This window comes from Aethalodelphis obliquidens, unplaced genomic scaffold (genome assembly GCF_003676395.1).
Source record: "Aethalodelphis obliquidens isolate GAN/ISIS:26980383/991018 unplaced genomic scaffold, ASM367639v1 scaffold111, whole genome shotgun sequence".
NCBI classification, from domain to species: Eukaryota; Metazoa; Chordata; class Mammalia; order Artiodactyla; family Delphinidae; genus Aethalodelphis; species Aethalodelphis obliquidens.
The window spans coordinates 728,530-747,544 of record NW_020838055.1 but is presented as its reverse complement, the minus strand read 5'-3'; the positions used below and the strand labels follow the sequence as shown (position 1 = coordinate 747,544).

At 39.1% G+C, this 19,015-nt stretch overlaps 1 protein-coding gene across 22 annotated transcripts in view; it reads right to left on the bottom strand.

Moving 5' to 3' along the window:
* SACM1L (SAC1 like phosphatidylinositide phosphatase) overlaps positions 1 to 19,015 on the bottom strand; it is a 67,595-nt gene that overhangs the window by 13,689 nt on the left and 34,891 nt on the right. For 21 of the 22 annotated variants that reach the window (XR_003430867.1, XR_003430871.1, XR_003430869.1 and 18 more), the window contains 12 exons: positions 18,162 to 18,263; positions 16,025 to 16,110; positions 15,161 to 15,247; positions 14,589 to 14,657; positions 11,373 to 11,452; positions 8,814 to 8,912; positions 5,473 to 5,611; positions 3,340 to 3,409; positions 3,151 to 3,223; positions 2,258 to 2,351; positions 2,046 to 2,138; positions 1,320 to 1,377 (listed from right to left, as the gene is read on the bottom strand). Coding sequence is in view for 2 of the 22 variants with exons in the window: in XM_027097035.1 (XP_026952836.1) it covers positions 1,320 to 1,377; positions 2,046 to 2,138; positions 2,258 to 2,351; positions 3,151 to 3,223; positions 3,340 to 3,409; positions 5,473 to 5,611; positions 8,814 to 8,912; positions 11,373 to 11,452; positions 14,589 to 14,657; positions 15,161 to 15,247; positions 16,025 to 16,110; positions 18,162 to 18,263 (1,050 nt within the window). In the remaining 20 variants the exon portion in view is untranslated. The remainder of the gene's footprint in view (positions 1 to 1,319; positions 1,378 to 2,045; positions 2,139 to 2,257; positions 2,352 to 3,150; positions 3,224 to 3,339; positions 3,410 to 5,472; positions 5,612 to 8,813; positions 8,913 to 11,372; positions 11,453 to 14,588; positions 14,658 to 15,160; positions 15,248 to 16,024; positions 16,111 to 18,161; positions 18,264 to 19,015) is intronic. The other variant, XR_003430885.1, reaches the window with a different exon arrangement.

Here is a 19,015-nt window from a genome sequence, read left to right as displayed (position 1 = left end):
CGTCTGCTAACCCCTGCCCTAGAGTAACAAGAAGACAGCTCCTCCCTGTGTCATGACTACCTACACTGCTGAACACTGAGGGGATTACAGAGATGAACAGGTTCTGAGCCTCCCCCAAGAAGCTGGCAGAATTAGTGTGGGGTGTGGGGGGCGAGGAGTCCTTAATTCAGCAAAGTTTTACGGAGGGCAAAACTGTATCCCAGACACAGGAGGTAAAACAATGAGTAAGACACCATCTCTGCCTTCAAAAAGTTGCTGATTCAGTGAGAAAGACGAATGAGTACGCAAATCACTACCACACAAACAGAAATACACCTTGGGTGCATTCAGGACCCCAAAGAGTACAGCGCCTCTGAAGAAGAAATCCCTAGGTGCTTACAAGGTTAAAAGAAGAAAGTGCTATAAGAGAGGTACACAAAATGCTGTGGAAATCAGAAAGGGGGAGATGAGGTCTGTGTGGGAGAACAGAGAGACACTTCATGAGAGGAGAGCCTGAGGATGGCAGAAGTCAGCCAGGCAGAGAAATGTCAGCCCAGCGAATTCAGGATAGAGGATGTGACTGGAGGTGCCTAAGGCTGCACCTCGAGGCACAATGCAACGTGTTACAGACTCAAACTCCCAGAGCACTGAACACTGCTTAACATGCATTTAAGATGAAAATGTCTCCATTAACTTAGTAACACAGAAAAACATTGAGAGAGAAAAGAAAACCAATAAAGACTTTGTTAGCTCAGGTTCTTAGGCAATTTCGCTATTAAAATTTAAGAAGTAATGTATTCATCTATAATAACATTTATTCGTCCAACATAGGTGGTTGGTTAAATAAATTATACATCCATTAATGGAATACTGTGCAGCCATTAAAAATAAAGAACGCGGGGAAATATTTATATTGCTCAGTGAAAAAACAGATTACAAAAAAATTTGTATCTCACTTTTGAAAAAAAGAATACACACTTATAGAGATTAAAACATCAAAATGTTAAGAGTAATTAGCTTATCTCTGAAAGGCAAGAGGATAAATAACATTATCTTCTTTTTTGCCCAACTGTATTTTCTGTAATTACTATGTATTACTTTGATAGCAAGAAAAAAATATTTTAAAAAGCTTAAGTGGAAAAAAAAAAAGTATCAAGCTACTGAGTATACATTTTTCCTTCTGTCACATCTAAGGACTAATCCTCCCACCTGCCCACTTAACTCATTCAATTCAATAGGGAAACATCAAGTACTGAATAGGCGCAAACTTAAGACGCTGTACAGGAAAGTTCAACATTCTAAGAAATGACTGTAAGAATGTGAAACAAGGGCAGACTTACCAGCCATAAGCAAACAGATAATGCACATGGAAAAGGCGACAACCATGATAATAGGCAACTGGAAAAGAAAACGGAAAGAGAAACCATCACATAAGATGCTAATCAATGGTTGTACAATCAGTTATGCATGCTTTGCTTTAAAGAGAATAAAACCCTTCTGCAATCTAATATACAAAGTATCTTTCTTTCAGCAAAACACCATTATTTAGAGTTTAGATCATAACTGCCCAAATCTTCGAACAGGTTAAAAGATCTGAAAAAACATGGCTTTGCTCCAAACCAGGGAGTGCTAAGCAGAGGGAGGTCGCCCAGATGAGAACCCAGACACCAGGCCCCTCCACTCCAGGACACCCTGCCCACTGGAATGAGACCCCAGAGAGGCTCTTGAAAAGTCTTGTGAACAGAGGAGTCAACTTCAAGGTCACAAGTTTGCCTCTGGCAATCCCTGAACCTCAGGGGAGTAGTCTCCAGAAATGAGAAGCCCTCACACTCCCCATGCGTCTGTGTTCTCACTTAAAAAGGATCTGCCAAAGACAGTCAAGTTTGAAAGAAGACAAACATTCCAAAGTTATTTTACTCCTCTCCCTGATCTGCTCCTTGGGGACACTTAAATATTTATGTTCCATTTAGAACAACATACAATGTTTTATATCAAGGGGAGTTGGCACCATCTCTAACTTCAGACACAATGCTTTTAACAACTTGAAAAACATAAACGTTTCTTACAGCCAGGAATTTCAAATCCCTTGGAACACTTAAAGGACTATGAGATTCTAATTCATCCACTGAATAGTTCCCAAGAAATAAGTCTATGGAATCCTAGAAGAGAAAAAAAGGAAATTAGTAACTCCCAAATTAGGTATGATTATATTACAGAAGAACAGTACAAAGATACAGCCACCTAATGACCAAAAATTAGCATCAAATAACAAACTTACTTGTCTAAATCCATCAGAAAAGTTGTTCTTGTAATACCGTATCAGTGAGTTCCAGCCATCCATTATAAGTCCCAACTGAGTTCTCTTCCCAGTTCTGGTTAAATATGAGGTTAAGTTTTGAGTTACAGATTTGCATTCATATGCAATTATGCATTAATGCAATTATGCATTAGTATGCAAAAATATAAAATTCTCACACTGTTTTACAGCCAATAAGTATGTGGTATGGAGATAGGTGAATTATAAAGATTTTTTTTAAAAACATCCCTGAATATATGAAGGAGACACCTCACAAAAGAAACCAATATCGGGTCCAAGAAATGTGTATCCTATTTCTAAAATATTACCAAAGTAGGCACAAAGAGGAAAAATGCTCAGTTCCACTTGCAAAGACAAGAAATAAGAAGAGAAACACACAGCCCAGGTTAAGTGGCATGAAACAGCAAAGAGACTGGAAAGCTTATCTTGCTCCCAGGGAATCCATATAGCAGAAAAAGACCCAACCACATGTGTAACAAATTCAAAACATTCTAACCTCTCACTACCCAGTGTGGTCCTTGAAAACAGCACCAGCACCACCTGGGTACAGAATCTCAGGCCCTGCCCCAGACCTGCTGAGTGGGACTGGGGTGAGTCAGGTGCACAGTAAGCTTTGAGAAAAGCTAAGGAGCCATGGTTCTCAACCCCCACTGTGCATCAGAATCACCCAGAGATGCTAAGAAGACACCAGTGCCTGGGCCCCATCTCCCTGCAGTCCTGACTTGACCGGTCTGAAATGAGGCCCAGGCACTGGTGGTTTGCTGTTGCTATTGTCTAAAAGTTGCCCAAGTGATCTACTATGCACCAGAACTGTGAACCACTGGTCTGGAATGGGATTTTAAAGCATGGCTTGCCTGGTAAAGTCAGTCTTCAAGGCACCAGTTCCCGCATACTGTTTGGCACAAGCATTTGCATTGTCAGCCCAGGCTGCGAGAAAAAGTAAAAATCAGCTGATAATGATTAAAATAACAACCAATGCTCTAAATCCAAATTATTTATTTCAAACTTTGAGTAACCTTGCCTCTGTTAAAGAAATTACCTACCGTTTTTGTAAATCTTCTCAAATTCATCTTGTTCTTCAAGCTTTTGTCCCACATGCAAAACTCCTAGTCTCTGGAATAAGAATCATACCTATGTTTATGTATAACAGATTTCAGCACATATGACTTAGGAAGAAAAAGCAGAGTCCCCAGATCATCTGTCACCTGGCTGTAGGTGGGAGATGCTTTCCCTGTACATGGGGACCACAGCACTCTCCCGCTCAGGCCAGGCTGCAAAAGCCTCTCTTTGGGCTTCCTTCTGCCCATAGCCCCCACTCTCCCTTGAGCCCCAGCACCGCAGGAACAGTGGCAAGACTGTAAACTCAGAGACCGGGGCAGAAGGGAAAGGACGGGGGAGAGGGAAGGCTGCTGCAGGATTCCAGCCATTACTACCTCCTTTCCTGCCACCCCCAACCTTCCACTGACTTTACCCCTCTACCTCCTCACAATTCACCATCTCCAGACTTCTGACCTCCAAACTTATCCCCTAACCCTGGGACCCTTTGAGAACTGGGATGAATACTACCTACCTACCTCCCCACAAACAGCCCTTTGCATATCATCTCAGAGGACTCCTGGGCATCCTAAAGCTCTCTATGGACTCCCCACTGGAGTTCACTGACCACAGATTAGGAACTCCTGCCTTGGTCTTTGTCTCAGACCCGCTACCCTATTAGAACCACCATCTTCACTGCTCAGCTCAAATGACATCTCGCTCTCTCTCCCTCAGAATGGGGCCTACCCATGCTCAATGACCTGCCCTCACTGGAAGGGGAAAGGCACAACTGGAGTCCCCACATTAGCTGGCATTGAGGCTAGAGAGGTTCCTGCCCAAAGACTCTCTGAAGGTTGGTTAGGTTTTATAATACTATTTTCAGCGTGTAAATTAGTTAAATACAGATTACAAAACCTAGTTAAATAGAGTTCTGTTAATCAGCCTTGGAAACAACCATTCCTAATATTGTTTCTATTGAAAAATATATTCTGAAGTACAATAAATCCAACAGACTGACAAGGACACAGTACCATACAAGCTAGAGAATGCTCAAAGAGGGCAACCACTCCTTTGGTATGTCCTACTTGAGGATTTGGGGAGGTATTTTCCCTCCATAATTCTGCCCTGAGTCCCATAAAATTGTCACAAACAAAGTTGAATGTTTACGAATTATTTAGGCAGGAAACCACTTGGGATGCATTTTGTTTGCTCCCTACATCAAATGCCAATGTGATCTGGAAATCTGGGATATACATATTTTTAATTCCAAATATAAAGAGAAGAAAATATTTATACCTATTCTTTCTCAACAACACAGTCTTACTGGTAAAGCAAAGCTGTGTCAGAAACTTTATACCTGGGAGTTAATATCCCTTGCCAAACAATAAAAGAGGTGCAAACGAAAACAACTTTTGAGGTACTATTCTGTACTATTAAAGAAGAAATAAAACCTTTCTAAATAAAAATATTTAATGCTGGCAAGATTCACTTTTCACTGCTGGCTAGCCTTAGGGGTAACTGGTATAACCCTCTTGGAAAGTATATATTCTCTTTAACCCAGGAGTTAACCCAAAGGAAATAATTCAAGCTAATAATAATATACATAGGTATATTCTCTATAGCCTTATTTATAAGCCAAAAATATAGAAACCTAAATGGCTTAGTAAATTATAGCACAACAATGCACCTCTTAAAAACTATGATCATGGGCTTCCCTGGTGGCGCAGTGGTTGAGGGTCCACCTGCCGATGCAGGGGACACGGGTTCGTGGCCCGGTCCGGGAGGAACCCACGTGCCGTGGAGCGGCTGGGCCTGTGAGCTGTGGCCGCTGGGCCTGCGCGTCCGGAGCCTGTGCTCCGTGGCGGGAGAGGCCACAGCAGTGAGAGGCCCACGGACCGCAAAAAAAAAAAAAAAAAAACTATGATCACATATAATGCTAGAGCAAAAAGGCAAAATTTAAAACTGTACATACACTGACCATGGTTATGGACAAAGTGTACATCCATGGATGGCAAGACACAAAACCAAAAAGAACTGGGTTAGGACGGGGGCATGTGAATGTTTCTTGTTATTGGTTTTTAAAGATGAAGTTTCTTTTTTGCTATATTGTTTATCTAATAAAAGAAAAAAAGCATTTGTACCTGAAGCTGGGCCTGAAGCGAACGACGAGCTAACAGACTCTGGATCACATTAGTTCTGTCCAGACAATCCATGCAATTGCTGCGGAACACGCCTTCCTGGTTAGTCACCACCTTGCCATCAGAGTCCACTAGAAAATAACTAAAACATATTTATATAAACACTCTCATACCAAAGTCAGCCAAGCCTACTAAGGACAGACCTCTTATAACACAGGTCCATGTCAGAGACATTATTAAAACTGAATTAAACCTAAATTAAAAGGCCACATGGGAAATGTACAGTTCAGGTATATTTGATTACCAAAGACCAAAAGGAAGTTTTAACAGAAGAGGCAAGACAGCCCCTATCTCAAAACAACTGTAGCATCAAGGTCACTTCACCCAAGAGATGTGAAAAGGGACAGTTGGGAGTATTGTAAAGATGGCTATGGTCATCACCGTGTTTCCCTAAGGCCAGAAGAGGTCTTCCTTTGACATAATTATTGCACCTATGCCCCCTACGTCGGGATTTCTTGAAGCACAGTCCCCTGTGCTATCTGTATCAGAATTCCCTGAGATGTTTGTTATAATGAGGATGCTTGGCCTTGAAATAAACTGAGTAAGACTCTCTGAAGCAAGGGCTGGATATTGTGCATTAAAAATATTTAAAAATCCCTTCTTAAAATGGGTAATAGGGCTTCCCTGGTGGTGCAGTGGTTAAGAATGCCAATGTAGGGGACACAGGTTCGTGCCTTGGTCCGGGAAGATCCCACATGCTGCGGAGCAACTAAGCCCGGGAGCCACAACTACTGAGCCTGCGCTCTAGAGCCCATGAGCCACAACTACTGAAGTCCGCGTGCCTACAGCTCGCGCTGCACAAGAGAAGCCACCGTGATGAGACCATGCACTGCAACGAAGAGTAGCCCCCGCTCACTGCAACTGGAAAAGCCCATGTACAGCAATGAAGACTCAACGCAGCCAAAAATAAAATAAATAGATAAATGAATTAATTTAAAAAAGAAGGGTAATATATGCAAATAGTACTAAATTTATAAGGTATAATAGGGTATTATTTGAAAAATCCATTTTCCTTTCTCCCCTGAACCACCCAGATATCTGCACTGCAGCCAACCATGGTTACCAGTTCCTGTGTTTCTGTCATTTTTAACAATCTGTTCAGATTATTCTATGAACTCAAAAATTTGACAATGTTGACACAGTGTGGCAGTAAAGAGCATGGACTTTGGCAGCAAACAACTGGTTTGCTACCCTTAGCTCCTCAGGCAAGTTACTAGCTGTGTAACTTTAAGTAATTAACCTAATCTCTCAGAGCCTAAATTTTTTTCACCCACGAAATGGAGATGACAGCATCACCATTAGGCCGCTCTTAGGTTGAAATGAGATAACGTAAAATGCATATAAAGTGCTTAGCCAGAGTGTATGGGACAGAGAATACAATGAATACTAGATAATATTAATTTTATTGCAATTACTCCCCAAAATCAAAAAGTGAGGGAGAAACACAATAGATTCACCAAGGGCTAAGAATCATGACCTTAAAATTAAGGGCTTAAGGGACTTCCCTGGCAGTCCAGTGGTTAAGACTCCGTGCTTCTAATACAGGGGGCATGGGTTCGATCCCTGGTCAGGGAACTAAGTTCCCACATGCCGTGAGGTGTGGCAGAGAAAAAAAAAAAAGGCTTATAAGAATGTGTTTAGACTAAAACTCTACATGAGGTTCATGCCAAACTGGTGAAGTTCGATTAGACTATGTATATATAGAGTGCATGTGAGTGTTGGCACCCCATTAGTACTTATAAACTAAATACTACATGTTTTATAAATATTATTTCTTAAACTATACAAGTCTAAGAGATAAGTATTATTATCTTCACTTTACAGATGGAGAAATCAAGATTTGAAGATAACTAACTTGCTCCTTGGTCACATGGCTAATACGAGGCAAACTGAGATTTCAAACTTATTGTGTAGGACCCCAAAGCCCAGATTCTTTCTACTTCCCCCAAAATCCCTGGAAACAAATGTGCAGAGAGGTCATCTGAAAGTCACAGGTGAAACGTCTACTGTCCCTGTGGAACATAGTGAGAGCAAGGGACAAAGATTCTGGTGTCAATGCTCCCTTCTTTCTTACACTCTGTGGGGCAATAATTAACAGATAAACCCAAGGAAGTAACCCCTCTGACAAGGTTTCTCTACCCCAATAATCATATAGGTCAACCCCCCTTCACTAGCTATGCTCAAAACAAAACCTCATAGAAGAGAAAAAAAAAAAAGCAGATTTAATTAACTATAGCTGATGACAATATGTATAAAAATATTTTTTTAAAAGCTGAGCAGGTCTTCCCTGGTGGCGCAGTGGTTGACAGTCCGCCTGCCGATGCAGGGGACACGGGTTCGTGCCCCGATCCGGGAAGATCCCACATGCCACGGAGTGGCTGGGCCCGTGAGCCGTGGCCGCTAAGCCTGCGCGTCCGCAGCCTGTGCTCCGCAACAGGAGAGGCCACAACAGTGAGAGGCCCGCATACCGCAAAAAAAAAAAAAAAAAAAAAAAAAGGTGAGCAAATGTCTACAGAAGTTTTACTATGTTACTGTGTAACTGAAATTACACAGTGCATTAGAACTACACAGGCAGAACAAAATGAGACTGGTTTCCAGATTCCTACTTCTGGCCTTAAAAATAGGTAAAGACTGACATGTGCATAGAGTACAGCGAATATATGAACCCACACAGTAAGTAACACTGTAAACACATATGAGAAGTACCATGAAGATATTCAGACCCTTTGATCCATTATCCTACCCTCAAGAATTTATTTCAGGAAACAGTTTAACAGAAGTAAAAATATATTTATACCCAGAGTGATTCACTGCAGCACAATCTCTCATGGTAGAGAAAAGGAAACAAACCAGATGCCCGATGCAAAGAAAAGCATTTAACTGAAACTGTACTATGACAAAATGGAACACAGAAAAGCCATTAAATGCTATCATTACAAAGACCTGGTAGGCTAATGACAAAATGTGATAAAATGTTTAGTGAAAATAACTGAACATAAAACAGTAGCAAACTAACTTCAATTATATAAAAATTTGTAAATGCGTAGAATACAGAAAAACATGAAAATACCTGGACTTGGGTCATTTTTAAGAATTTTTAAATATTTAAAAATTACCAAGTCTCATCTTTCAGGGGAAAAAAAAAACTACAAATGAGGGTATAGACAAGTGCTATCAACCTAGTGAACTATATCTGTAAGTCTGTTAGATAATGCATAATATACATGATTAACATATGCACCTACCTCATCCCTCAACCTCTGTAGGGAAATAACATAGCTTACCTTAATTCATCTTGCATTTCTGCTACTTGATCCAATAAAATACTTAGTCGATCCCATCTCATATTTTTACATTCCTTATGGAAGTCAAAGGCAATATATCTACCAAAAGAAAAGATATTCAGAAAGTGACTAAAGATTATTCATTTTCTTTCTGTTAATAATACCTTCATAAGCTGATCCTCCTCTCTACATACACATCGCCTGGGAACAGTAGAGCCTCCTTCACTCTGGGTTTACCACTATACATATACACATGCATGCAGGCATGCACAGACACACCCACCTTCTCATGCTCATATCTACTGAAGGAAAAAAATACACACACACTCTCTTCTATCTTCACATGTTTTTCTAGAGGCCCTGAGATAGGAGTAAAGAAGCCCAGCGAAATGCTACAGAAGTGAGCTCAGGAACAGCAATCAGGCATGTTAATATAAAGTAGCCTTGTCCAACTGAATATCTACTGTATATTTATTCTCTACCCCCATGTGCAAAGAATAGGGTCTTTTTTTGATTTTCAAATCAATTAAGATGTTCAAAATGGTCAAATGCGATTCAGTCCAAGGAGGACTGGACTGCCTGTTGTGTATTAGAGGCTGTGAGAAGAACAGAAGCAGGATGGTCCCCATTCTGGTTAGTTACTGTTCATCCTACCAAAATATTCATTATCACTATCCATACATCACACATACATGTGGTAGAGAGAATTTTCTTGTCCATCAATCTGTAATGGGCTGTTTTCAGTTATCTAATATTTAAGAGGTATAAATCTCAAAGTTAGAACATATCTAACAGTGAAGGTGCCCTACTATGAGCTGGAAAATGTTGCCCCTGCCCCTTGAGAGGGGGAAACATCATTAACCAACTCCCGAAAGTCAAGAGAGGAAGAAAGAATGAAGAGAACCTGGGCACCAGGGTACATGAAGATTCTCACACATTCCACTTCTACCCAACTTCCTATTCAGGGATCAAGTCAAGTCATAAAGGAGGAGGGCTAGAAGAACATTACACTCTCATCTACAGAGTTAAATTCAGATTAGGTGTCTGCTCTCATGGAGCCTTGGCTCCAATGGCCGAAGGGACATCAATGTAGGGAGGGCTTCCAGCAGGTCAAGAGAGGGGCTTTTATCACCTCAATGGTTATCTCAGGGGACAATGGGGTACTTAGAAATTAGTATAAAAACAGAAGTTAGCCAACTGTGACGCCAGACTTTGGGAAGACTGGGAGTGGGGGGAAGCATTTTCAAAGGCAGCTCCATTAGAAGTGGTGGGGTGATAGTTATTTTTGGAGTGCTCTGACCATAGCTCTAGACTTGCCTGAAAAATTTAAGTGGCTCACTAGCACATAAATGCACTTGGATTCTTAAGCTTGTATCCTTCTAAAATTACATTTGTATCTTCTAAGAATGTCTTACATCACTATATTTTGGTAACAATAGCTTTAGGGTGTTTATTCCTTAGCAGTATGTAACCTCCAAGTTCCCTGGAACACCAAGGGCATAACTTTAGACTCTGACTTATGCCTCAAGTTCTCAAAGTTAGCTGCTGCTACAAGCACTAGAGGCAACTCTGGAGATGAGTATACCTACAGAAACCCTCTGAAGCACAGACAGGGGCTTAACCAGGGGTGTACAAAGGAGGCAGCAGATAGACTTTTTCCAGAATAGACATGTTGGACTCTAAACCCAGTGATGCTGATTTTTCAGGTCTTAGGTATATTCTGAGTAATTCCTCTGAGGATTTTGAGGCACATCCTGGATAGGAATCACTTCTCTGACTCATCCAAGTGTGTTTGGGCAGGTTCCACTATGAGAAGGCAGAAATGGGCATGGAGTAAGGGTCTGATAAATTTGCTAGAGTTTTTGAGTTGGACAATAGGCTTAAATTCTTCCTCAAAGGTTCATTATATCATTCTATTTTTGTGTATGTCTAAAAATTTCCAGAGGTTAAAAAAATTCTCCCCAAATAACCGAGTACCATTTCTTTTAAAGTCTTCCCCCAATGCCTGTGACCACTTCCTACCACAGTATACCCCCACCTCCTACCCCGGTTTCCTAATGCAGAAGCTCCAAAAGGGCTGACTCATTACCCTGCACATTTCCACAGGGCAACTGTTTATGTTTTAGGATCCCCCCTCTTTTGACAAGGGCACACAGAATTTGTAACTATTGCCTGCTGCCTTACAGGAGGGCAAGCTGCTGCTCCAGACAAGGCCGCCATGCAACAGTAAATTGCTCCAGCTCGTGTGGAGGTCAGGACCAGGCAGACCACACCAAACAAGCATGAGTAACTGAAATTCAAGACCCAATGGGCAGAGCGACACAAAGCCTCAAGGAGAGGATTTTAATCAAGGGCTAAACTTTTACAAAATTCAAATTAAAATTCAACTGTTAAGAAGTTATTCTGCAACATGAATTATGCCAGAGAAAATTTCAAGCTAACAAAATCATGCTTTGAAAACAACAAACTGAAATACATCTAGAGAGATCTATGTACTTACGTATATATGCACTGCACATCTACTGTGAAAATACCTACAACAGATTTCTAGTGAGGTACCTGATCATTCCATTTGCCAAGGAAGACACCATTGTTGCAAACGCCTGTTCAAGTGGCTTCTCTGAGCCCTTCTGATTAACCTGTAAAAAATTAAAAACACCACAGCCTGCTTTTTAAAAAAATATTTGTTTGTTTATTTATTTATTTATTTATGGCTGTGTTGGGTCTTCATTGCTGCACGCAGGCTTTCTCTAGCTGCAGCGAGCAGGGGCTAGTCTTCATTACAATGCGCGGGCTTCTCGTTGAGGTGGCTTCTCTTGTTGTGGAGCACGGGCTCTAGGCACCTGGGCTTCAGTAGCTGTGGCTCGCGGGCTCTAGAGCACAGGCTCAGTAGTTGTGGCACACGGGCTTAGTTGCTCCGCGGCATATGGGATCGTCCCGGACCAGGGCTCAAACCCATGTCCCCTGCATTGGCAGGCAGATTCTTAACCACTGTGCCACCAGGGAAGTCCCACCATAGCTTTCTTTTAAGTTTAATTAGAAGGACAGAGTGACATCAGCAAAATGGCAGACTAGGAAGCTTTAAGCTCTTATACCCTCACAAAAACATCAGAAAAAAGAGAAGCTGTCTAAGCCAACTTCGTAGGAGCTCTAGAAAAGTCAAAGGTTTATAGCAACCAGACAAATGTCCAATCAAGATAAAGCCATCCTCAAAATAGTAGGACAATTCTGTAGCACTTTTCTTGCCCTTATCTCATCCTTTCCCCAGTGCAATGACGATCTTAGCTTAAGCAGCAGCAACACAGTTCTCAGCCCCCCTCCACAAATCGGAGCAGACCAGACCTTATTTGCACACTGCTCATATAAGCTACAAGAGGACTATAAACCAAGACGCCTAGGGCAAGATATTTCAGGTGGAGACATAAAATAGACCATCTAAAGCCTGCAGAAGCAGCTGGGGTGACACTCTTTGAGAAATTAGGATACTCAAAAGCAGCCATGTATACGGAGAGTTTTAGACAGCCGTATGCATACCCAAGCAAGATGCATGCTCAGAAAAGTCCTGAAAAGACCTTAAGCCTTCACCTCAGGCTAATCCCTACGTTCAGAGCAAGCCTAACTAAATAAGCGAAGGACTGCTCCAACACAGAAGCAGTCTGCAGAGATTAGGAGAATGGGGTTGTTCTCTCTTTTTTGTTTTTTCCTTTTGTCTATTTCAGTTCCTTGTATTCAAGGAAATTTCTGTCAAAACATTAGCTGAAAACAAGCTAAAAGAACGGAGACTTCAGTGAGCATACATAACAAGGAACAGTCTTTGCAAAAATAGTTTGGAAAAGTCTCAAAACAAATAGATTACTACAGCATTCAATAATCAAAACAAAAACAAAATAAAACAATAGCAAACCCCTGAGAAAGAAGAATCTAACTTCCAGAGTTACTACATTATAAACATCCAATACCCAGTTTTCAAGAACAACAACAAAATCATAAGGCATACAAAAAAACACAGGAAAACAAGGCTTAGCTTATTCAATGGAAAAGGATAAATTGATAGAAACCATCCCTGCAGAAGCCTTATTTATAAAAAGCTTTCAGGGAATTCCCTGGTGGTCCAGTGGTTAGGACTTGGCGCAGCCTGGGTTCCATCCCTCGTTGGGGAACTAAGATCCTGAAGGCCGTATGGCGTGGCTAAATTAAAAAAAAATAATAAATAGGACTTCCCTGGTGACGCAGTGGTTAAGAATCCGCCTGCCAATGCAGGGGACACGGGTTCGAGCCCTGGTCCAGGAAGATCCCACATGCCTTGGAGCAACTAAGCCCATGCGCCACAACTACTGAGCCTGTGCTCTAGAGCCCTCGAGTCACAACTACTGAGCCTGCGTGCCTAGAGCCCACGCTCTACAACAAGAAAAGCCACTACAGTGAGAAGCCCATGCACCACAATGAAGAGCAGCTCCCGCTCGCTGCAACTAAAGAAAGCCGGCACCCAGCAACAAAGTCCCAATGCAGCCAAAAATAAATAAATAAATAAATGTTTCAAAATTTTTAAATAAATAAATAAATAACAAAAAGCTTTCACAATAACTGTCTTAAATACGCTCAGAGCTAAAAGAAAGCATGGACGAAGAACTAAAGGAAATCAGGAAAACCATATATGAAAAAAATAAGAATATCAACAAAGAAACAAAGTATTCAAAGGAACCACACAGTAAGTCTGGAGCTGAGAAGTACAAAATGGAAATTAAAAATTCACTAGAGGAGTTCAACAGCACATTTGAGCAGGAAGAAAGAAGAATCAGCAAGCTTGTATAGGACAAAAGAAATAATCAAGTTGAAGCAGCAGAAAGAAAAAAGAATCGGAAAATTGAATGGAGCCTGGGGAACTTCTGGGATACCATCTAACAGACAACATATTCATTATGGGAGTCCCAGAAAGACAAGAGAGAGAAAGGGGCAGAGAGATTATTTAAAGAGAAAATGTCAAAAAACCTTCCCAAATTTGATGAACGATATAGATCTTCAAATCCAAGAAGTGCCCAATCCCCAGATACGACGAACCCAAGGAAACACACCAAACACATTATAATCAAACTACTTAATGACAAAGAGAGGATCTTGAAAGCAGCAAGAGAGAAAGGACTCATCACATACAAGGGATTCTGAATAGAATTATATGCCAATTTCTCTTCAGAAACCTTGGAGGCTAGAAGGCAATGGGATGATATATTTAAAGTACTGAAAGAAAAGAACTGTCAACCAGTAATTCTATATCTGGCAAAACTGTCCTTCAAAAATGAGACAGAAATTAAGACATTCTTGGATAAACAAAAGTTAAGGGAGTTCATTATCCCTAGACCTGCCCTACCAGAAATGCTACAGAGAGTTCTTCAAGTTAAAATGAAAGGACACTACAAAGTAACTTGGAGCCACACAAACAAAAACATTCTGCTAAGGGAAATAAGATGCAAAGGAACAAATATTACACAATACAATTTATATGGGATACCCAGAATAGACAAATTTATAGAGACAGAAAGTAGAATGGAGTTACCAGGGGCTGAGGTAAGAGGGATAATAGGAAGTTACTGTTTAATGGATACTGAGTTTCTGTCTGGTATGACGAAAAGTTCTGGAAATGGTCAGTGGTGACAGTTGCACAACACTGTAAAATATTTAATGCCACTGAGTTGCACACTTAAAAATGTTAAAATGATAAATTTTGTTAAAAAAAAAGGATGCTAAGGTTTTATTCCCCCCAAAATGTAAGAAACATACCAGATTGATTATGACTTGTTTTCCATAAATAATTATTTGTGAATCAAAATGCCTCTGGAAACCATCCATCTAGAGAGGGGGAAAAAAAGAGTTATATACTTTACCAGATTACATTATAAGAATACTTATAAGATGTTAAAAAGTGTCTCCTTAAATGTCCTATCTCTATATTCAAAAGAATGACATTAAGATGGACTATGTCTTCTAGATATTCTAAATACCATGTAGTGAGTAGTAACTATAAGCCATTCTACTCTGAGCTACAATATTACTATTTTATTTCTGAGCATGTCAAACAGAATACACTAAATATTCTAAACAGTGTAAGACTGAAAATCTTACTGAGATCTCTAAAATCTAAATTTACCGTGTCAGTTTGTTTTTCCACATTTCTAACATGCCACATACACAGCCCTTTGGTTTATAAGCTCGCTAAGTGCCAGAACCAAGGAGAAAGGCCTCAAAGATGTTGAAGTCTGACTTATAAGAAATAAATACATGCTCTATACGCAAACTATAATGCCACTAAGCTTCTATTTATAGCCAATGAAAAAAGCATGGAAGATACACACATGATTTGCTACTTTGTTGATCAGTGGCAGTGGTTTGTACTTGAGATTTGGTCTTTGAGACCAGTAAAGTGGTATTGATCCTCGAGTCTAAAAGAAAAGAAAAGATATGTAAAAAGAAACATACGCACAAACTTGTTTTTCTCACCTTATTGTCAGCGGTATATACAATATCAATGACCGCAAAAGAAAAAATAAAAAAGCAATCTACTAACTATGAAAGAAATCCATGCATACTGGCTCCTAAAATTCGTATTTTGGGGCATGCATTTGGAAAGGACTTTTTCTGATTTTATATACATGCACTTGTGTAGTAGACAGTTGTGTTTCTCCTAAATTCTAAAATAAATCAATTTTTATCTACAAGTAAAAATTACCAAGTTACATCTGGTATATAATTTGGCATTATAATAAAACTAGAAATTGCTTTATTCATTCTCAAAAGCATATGTTTATGAACTTAAAAATATTTTTAGCCATTAATACTCCGGAGCAGTAAGTGATCCACAACCCAGATATTATGTCACAATGAATGCAAGGCAGGTAAAGTCAGTCATAAGCCAGCTGCTTGTCCTGTCATCACTGCCCTGAAGAAGTCTAAGGGGTTAAGCAGACCAGTGGCTCCATTTCCATAACCCTTGCACCTCCTACCCTACCCTCTCCTTTAGGGATTTAATTCAAGGGCAGAAAACGTCGGCAACTGAGTGCCAGGTATTAATGGAATATCCTTGTTTGGGGTGAACTCTTTCCATATTGTAGACAATGATATTACTTTAAAAAGAGAGAAATTTCAACAATATGTCAGGAAATTACAATCCAAGTAGAAGAGACCAACTGGCTGGCTGCCTAACAGACACGTTAACTTGCCTGTACAAATGAAGCTCTGCTCCCATTGTAGTGCACAATTTGTTCTGTTTCTACAAAGTTAGCTGCATGGCCTTCAGAATCAATTCCTGAATTGGAAAAAAATTAACTATATTTATTACATAAGAAAAACATCAGAAACTCACTAATTCACTCTAACTTGAAGAGAATTAAGTCAGTTCAAATTAGTGGAAAAGTACTTATAAAACTAAATTTCAAACAAATGCATAGTCCACCATCAGAAAGCTCACAAAGCTCACTCACTTAAACAGGCTTAAAGGTAGTATTAACGACCTAGTAACAAACAAGTAACGTTGGCTGCTGTTTAATATGTCAATTGTTTATATACACAATCCCTCTAAAACAGTGTTTCTCAAAACAAGTTCTCAAAAACCTCTGACAGTATACCCATAGATCCCAATTTTGGAAGTTAAAACCATTAAACACAATATTAAATGCAAATGTGGGCCATTACGTTAACAGTATTTTGTTATAACGATGCAAATGGTCCAGCAGATGCGTATAATTTTAATTACCAAAATGAAAGCACAAAAACTCTATATGATCCTACAATTTCTACAACTCCATGAATATACCCAAAAGAACTAATTTGAAAAGCACTGCTCTTAAATATTTAGCCTTGATTTGGTTCGTTCTTTCAAATGTTTGAAGCATTACCTTACTATCTTGTTTACATAAGAAAAGCTTGCTAAGCAAAGGCAACTTTCAAGCGAGTCCCTGACTCAATTAGGACAAAAAAAAAAAAAAAACCCAACAGATTTTTAACGATCTCAAATATTTCTTAACATTCTTTCTATCTGACGTACTTCTAAAACATATAACATCAGTGTTTCTGTTAACATATTAACAGAAGGGAAAAAAAATATAGTCAAATCAGCAATAAAATGCCTTCTCAGTACGTTCTAAAATTACTTGTCAGAAGCATGGGCTATACTTGGTTCTGTCCAGAATTCCCATTAAGGAATAATATTTTATTATTTTAAATAAATAAAATATTTTAGTTATTTTAAAAAGTGAGATTGAGAATAAGAGTGAGATTGTGTGTGTGTGAGAGCGAGTGAGTGTACGAGACATCTTTATGAAGCGATTTCCAATATATATTAAGTTAAAAAAAACCCAAGGTGCAAGAAAATGTACACAGTATACAACCACTGTCTGCAAAAGAAGGAGAACATACTTGGAATAGCATAAAAATTATCTGAAGGATAAGTAAACTAACAACAGATCAGCTGGTCGGGAGGTTAAGATGCAGCAGATGAAGTCAGAAATGAGAAATATTTTTTAACTGCATATCTTTTTATACCTTTGATGCCTGATCTATGTGACTGCATTACCAATTCAAAACTTTTAATTAAAAAATATGACTCCATCCAAGAAAATCCAGATACAAGGGCATTGCTAACTCTAATCCTGGTTGTGTGATCTTGGCCAGGTCACTAACTAAATGTCTTTCTTCCTCTGCTATATCACCTATACTAAAGGAGATTAACCAAATGACTTTTACAACTTCCTGGCCCAAAACTTCTATGATTTACCTAAGGGTCCATAGGATTCTATTCTGATATACTCTGGCTTAAAAAAAAAAAACAGAGTTCGGGAAACTCATTTTCATAATGACAGTAACCTCTAATACAGATTTTCAAAGCTTCGTTTAAGCAAATTAGCGTGTTGCTAGCACAAAGCCTAAAGAATAAATGCTCAAATGTAAATCTTCAAAGTTGAAGGCATAAGGTCAAATGTCTAGCTTTATACATGCAAAGAAACCAACAGCAATATAAGAAAATACTTTCTCATATGAGTTTAGGTTATTGAAAACTATAGTGAGTTCAGCTATGCTCTCAGACATCCAGCAAATAACATGATCAATTCCTCTTAAAGCAGTAAGAAGCAGCCTACAGTGTCTCATTAACATCTGCAATGTAACTACAGTAGCTGGAGTAAAGTACAGAAGACCTACCTAATTATCATAATGAACCAGGAGATAAATATTTAGCAAGGCTATCAAATGATAATGAAACAAATAAAATACAAAAGGTTACATTCATGTTACCATGAGCCAAACATTAATTAGAGATAGATATAACCCAGTACCAAATCGTGCTGACAAAATTAATCTCACCTCTTACATAATAGCGGACACCAGCTCTGAAACAACTCCTCCTCGAGATGAGAATCCAATCAAAGTATTTTCCATTAATAGAACATGAGTGCATAGTAATAACTTAACTACATTAAGAAAAATATAACATATTGCAAAATCATATGTATTATTTTCAAATGAAATTTGAATCTATCTACCCTAGTAAGAATGTCTCTGCCTTTAGAAAATAAAAAGGAGAATATGCAAATTTTTGGTTCCTCATGAATATTCACAACCCTTTAGTACTGATTGTGAAGTTTTGTCAAGTCAGTAACCCTATAATGACATACAGTCAGTGTGTTTAAGTGGTTCATTACAGTGTTTCTATTTAAATAATATGATTTCCTTTCCCAGATAGTCTCAACCACTTTCTGAAAGTAAAGAATTAAATATTAACCACATCACAAAAAAATCTTTGAATGAAAGACTTATACATTTAAAATAGATTAACCTTCCAATAAGAAATGGAAAAAAAGGGGGAAAAAGACTAAGCTACTGAAGTTTATATTAAATGCATAATTATAATTACCAATAACAGTTGCTAAGCATATAAAGATTTACAGATCAAACTGTAAATTAAAGATTACTCAGAAACAGAATGTATCTCTCTCTTCCTCATAGGTTTGGGTTTGCCCTATGGTTATTTCCTATACATAACATTTTGCTTAATGTAATTTGATTCATCCATTATAAAGCATTAAGAGCATAATAAAATAAATATCTATAAACCTACCTCCGACTTGCGAAAAGTATCAAAGCCCTGAATCTAGTATCTGTTCCTTCTTCATCCCATCCAACTGCCTTCTTCCCCAGAAGCCCTGTGGAGACGATCC